General features: G+C 43.1%; 1 protein-coding gene across 1 annotated transcript; it reads right to left on the bottom strand.

The window, feature by feature from the left end:
* Positions 1–591: 591 nt before the first annotated feature.
* Positions 592–3,979, bottom strand: LOC125218736 (putative LRR receptor-like serine/threonine-protein kinase At4g37250). The gene is made up of 2 exons (XM_048120473.2): positions 2,259–3,979; positions 592–1,407 (listed from the first exon to the last, which is right to left on the bottom strand). Exons 1-2 carry the CDS (start codon positions 3,880–3,882, stop codon positions 752–754), a joined length of 2,280 nt encoding a protein of 759 aa, XP_047976430.2. The 5' UTR covers positions 3,883–3,979; the 3' UTR covers positions 592–751.
* Positions 3,980–4,677: the final 698 nt, after the last annotated feature.

The following is a 4,677-nucleotide window of genomic DNA, read 5'->3' as shown; positions in this document are numbered from 1 at the left end:
TAATCAAAAATAAGAACCGAAGGCCAAATTTAAAACATCGCAAAATAAATATGTGGATTTAATATTGGACTTAAAAGTAAGCATTTGGATGAGAATTGGACTATAGAAATTAATTTATCAGCCCATTTAAATATGGGCCTAAACATCACCTTATTTAGATCAGAAAACGTTACACTTACATATTAGACTTTCATCTTTTATGAATTTGAAATTAAGATGGCCATAACATTCACCTTATATGAATCAGTATGAATTTTAAATTAAATACTCCATACCATAAAGAATTTCAAATAATTCTTCCAGTAACCAAATTTAAACTAGTTAAATTGGACCATATATGATATATTCACAACACTAAAAACCTACGATTAGGTAGAAATAAAATTAAGAATCTCTTTCAAGACTTTACAATTATACTATACTTTACATTTTTATTAAATTTGACCAACTAATAAAAAATCTTGGTTAAAGAGCATGGTATTCATTTATTTATGTTGGTCAAATGACTTTTGTCATTAAAATTTCTTAAAAATTACTAAACTCAATTTGATTAATTGTCGGCTACCCATCAAAATGGGTTGATTGCAAAAGTTGATTAAATATTCTTAATAAAAAGGGCAAATCACAAAAAAGTGACACCCGCATGCACACATTCCACTTTTAATTATGAACAAAATTCGCCATTTTCATATTCTAAGTCAAAAAAGACCAAAGCAGAGGGAGCCCTTTATATCTCTTTATCCAATAATCATTAATTAACCCAACATGGATATTTCTCCAATACATGAAGTGCATCTCTCATGCAAGGTCTTTTTTGAGGGACCAATGAAGCACAACTAAAACCTAGCTTGAACCAAGCCACCATGCCCTCCTCGTGGGCCGCCACATCACCCCTTATTGCCATGTCAGCCATTCTCAAGACCCGATCCGGGTTCTCAGCCACTGCACCAACGGTCCACTGGCTCAAGTCCCGGTCCGAGAAGACTTTCCCGGTCAACAACTCGAGCAACAAGATCCCAAAAGAGTACACATCCCACTTCGGGTGGGGCTTGAGGTTGTTGAGGGACTCGGGTGCATGATATGGGGATGTGCACCCCACAAACACGGCTGGCCCCATATAGGGGCTCCCAGTTTCGTGTGGATCAATTTGTAACGTGGTCGATCTCCTACTTCCAAAGTGTTGGACCGGGCCATCGAACTTTCGGGCTTGCTTCCCGTAGATGAGGCCATGGAGCCCGAAATCACTTATTACGGGCTCCATGTCAGCTGTCAAGAGAATGTTGCTAGGCTTTATGTTGCCATGCACACTTTTCTTGTCATGGATGTAAGTTAGCCCTCTAGCTACACCTTTCACTATGTTGAGCCGGGTCATGAAAGGCAAATGGTATGGTGACGACCCAATTTTTCCTAAAATGATATATCAAATAAAAGAATTAGATAGATATAAAAGAAATGTTGTCAACAAAAGTAGGAGGGAAGGTCAAATTTCATGAAGTCAACAACATTTTTAAAGAAACAACTTTCCAATAAAAACAGAGGATTAGGTTATATAGTCCTTTTGGCTATTGCGCTAAAGGAATCTTAACTGCTAATCCTGATTAATTTAGCACTTATGACCTAACATTCATGAGATAATCCTCTCTTTCCTACACAGGTAGGAGGTGATGTAGCACATGCTTTTGGCTTATTATGTGTTTGTATCTACCTCTATTAGAAAATTTGAACCATATTTGCACACATGGCCATTGGGCATAACATGTTAATATATTTACGACAAACATGGTCTCAATTTTGAAACTGTCTTATGTATGAAACATTGCTATAGTTTTCTAAACTACAAAACACTACAACCGTAATATGGTCCCAATCTCCACTCAAGTTTTAAGTCCACTAGAGCATCCATAATCTTTGTATACTATAAAAAGTAAAATACTATCCAATTTATGTACGGAGGGAGTGCTTTTGAGTATTACTCAAACTCATGAACACTTCACTTCATGATGTGCTTATAAATAAAGAAATTAGAGTGTTCAAGCAACGTATAATGTGAGATCTTCGCACACTCAACATCCTGCAAAGGCATGCGATCATGCTAATACATGCTCGATTAGTTCCTTAAGCACGTAGATGCGATTGCCACCGACTTGAAAAAGATATGCCATTATTCATAATGTTAACTTAATTTAAATACCATATCAACCTCAAACTCGAAATTTTTTTTAAAAAAATTGAATAGTGCAAAATTAGAAATAACTTACTGAAAGCAACGTTGGCTAAGCTTCCATTATAGACATAATCAGAGATGACAAGCTTCTCGTCTTCTCCCCAATAGAAGCCTCTCAGCCGCACCAGATTCCGGTGCTGCAGCTTCGCCACCGCCTTGAACCGTTGCTCGAACTCCTTCAGCTTCCCCACGCCCTCTCCGATCCTCCTCACCGCAAACGCCGTCCCGTCCTGCAGCACCGCTTTGTAAACAATGGCGCCGCCGCTCGATCCTAGAACATACGCCGACGCCTTGAACAGCGTCTCCGCTTCCAGCTCCGTCTCTCCGTCCACCATCACCAGCAACCTCTCCCTCTTCGCTTTCCGGTTTTCAATCGCCGGATCACGTTGTTGATCGTCGCAATCTGAAAATGTGGCCTCCGACGTTTCCTCCGCGTTGTTAATCGTCAAGCAAGGCCAAATCGGGTGAGTCCTCGTCTCTTTAACGTCTGGATCCTTTTTTAATTCGTGTTTGGCGGTTGCCGGAATCGCGCCGCCGTCGATTTTATCGGCGGCGACATTTTTCCTCTTCTGGTAGATGAACAAAATTAGGGCGCAGAGTACTCCTACTGCAGCTAAAGGTACAACCGCAATCCCTGCAATTACTCCCGGCTTCAGCCCGTGCCGCTGCGCAGCGATCGGGTTCCCGCCGCCGGCGGGGGATTCCGTCTCCGGCGAGGACCCGATCGTCTTCGGAATGGCGGCGATCGCCGCCGCGGAGGAGGAATCATTCGCCGCCGTGACGTTCGGCGGCGACGACAGCGTGGAAGGAACCGTGCACAGTTTCTCCACCGGTTTGCCGCAGAGATCCACATTCCCGGCGAACGCCTCCTTCTTCTGATTCACCAGCGCCGCATTCGCCGGAATCTCGCCGGAGAGACGATTAAACGAGATATCAATCGTGGCATTGGCCGGAATCCGCGCCGCGAAGTCCGTCGGAATACCTCCGGCGATCCGATTCGACGAGAGATTCAGATAGCGCAAACTCCCGCCGCCGAACCCAACCGGCAGCGATCCGTTGATTAAATTCGACGAAACGTCGAAAACCTGAACCGATCCGATCCCCGCCGGAATCTCGCCGGAGAGATAATTTCTCCGGAGAGAAACAACAGTAAGATTAGGACTCATCCGCGGCACATTACCGGACAATTTGTTGCCGGACAAGTTGAGGAAGGAGATAGCAGCAGCATCCGCGATCGCCGGTATGGAGCCGGAGAAGGCGTTGCCGGAGAGATCAAGGACGCGGAGGCGTGAAGCATTGAAGAGCGAGTGAGGGAGATTGCCGCTGAAGAGGTTGCCGGAGAGGTCTAGGGTTGCGAGGTGCGGGATGAAGCCCAAGTCCTCCGGTACGTTTCCGGTGATGCTAGCGTTGGAGAGGGTGAGGCCAGTGACCCGGTAGAAGTCCGGGAAGCCGAGGCTGTCGACGACTTGGGCGCACGCGACGCCGGTCCAGAGACAAGGGGTGGCGTCGTTGTAGTCCCAGTTGTAGAGAAGGGATAGAGGGTCGCTGATGATGGAGTATTTGAGGGAGAGGAGAAGGGTGCCATCTAAGTTGAGAGGTGATGAAGAAGAGAGGAGAGAGAGAAGGAGAAGGAGAAGGAGATGGATGGAGGTGATCATTGTTTCATGGAGCAAAGAGAAGCATAGCTATTTCATGAGCAAGAAAAATATGGGGAGAGTGATTGGGTGAAGTAAGTAAGCAAGCATGATTTGTGAAATGGAAATTGTTTTATGGAATGTGAATAAGTGTGTTGTTTCTTTCTACTTTTTTGCTGTCAATACTTTGTTAATTTCTTGCTTATTTAACTACTTTACATAGAAATCAAGAAAGTGGAATCTTTTGAAATATTTGGTGTCCCTGCTATTACATTCACTGTGAATTCCTTTAATTTTTTACAATTTCACAATTTTAATATGAGATGATTTAAAAATGAAAATAGTTGTGGTGCTATAGCATAATGTGACTTTGGTAGGTTTTGGTGCTTAGAGCTTGCTATATGTGGTTGAGCTCCTAGAGGATGACTTCAGCTTGAGATGAACTGAATTGGGATAACTAAAATGAGGCTTTGTGGTAATAAGTGTGACCTCATGGGATTGCATAGAGGGGAAAAGGCTATATAGTTTTTGTTGACAGCCCATGCTAATGATATCTCTATGAAACATAGTCATGGGCATTTTAGAAAAAGTTTGCTCCAAAAAATGTACTCCCTCCGTTCCCTACTAAAAGTCACTCTTTGACCGGGCACGGATTTTAAGAAATGTAAAGAAAAGTTGGTTGAAAAAGTTAGTGGAATGTGGGACCCATTTTTTTTATACTGGTTTTATAATAAAATGTGAGTGAATTGAGTTAGTGGAATGTGGGACCTACTTACTATTTATGGTAAAAATGAAGTGTGACTCTTAATTGGGGACGGA

The sequence above is a fragment of the Salvia hispanica genome, chromosome 1, assembly GCF_029641045.1.
Source record: "Salvia hispanica isolate PSC_SH4W2 chromosome 1, Shi_PSC_v1, whole genome shotgun sequence".
In the NCBI taxonomy this organism is placed as follows: Eukaryota; Viridiplantae; Streptophyta; class Magnoliopsida; order Lamiales; family Lamiaceae; genus Salvia; species Salvia hispanica.
The sequence above is the reverse complement of the archived record's forward strand: the minus strand, read 5'-3'. Positions and strand labels throughout refer to the sequence as shown.

Bases quoted from the DNA above. Each gene is read 5' to 3' on its own strand.
- LOC125218736 (XM_048120473.2), bottom strand. From the start codon at position 3,882: ATGATCACCTCCATCCATCTCCTTCTCCTTCTCCTTCTCTCTCTCCTC. The intron at 1,408-2,258 runs GTAAGTTATTTC...ATATCATTTTAG, and splicing joins CTTAGCCAACGTTGCTTTCA to GAAAAATTGGGTCGTCACCA.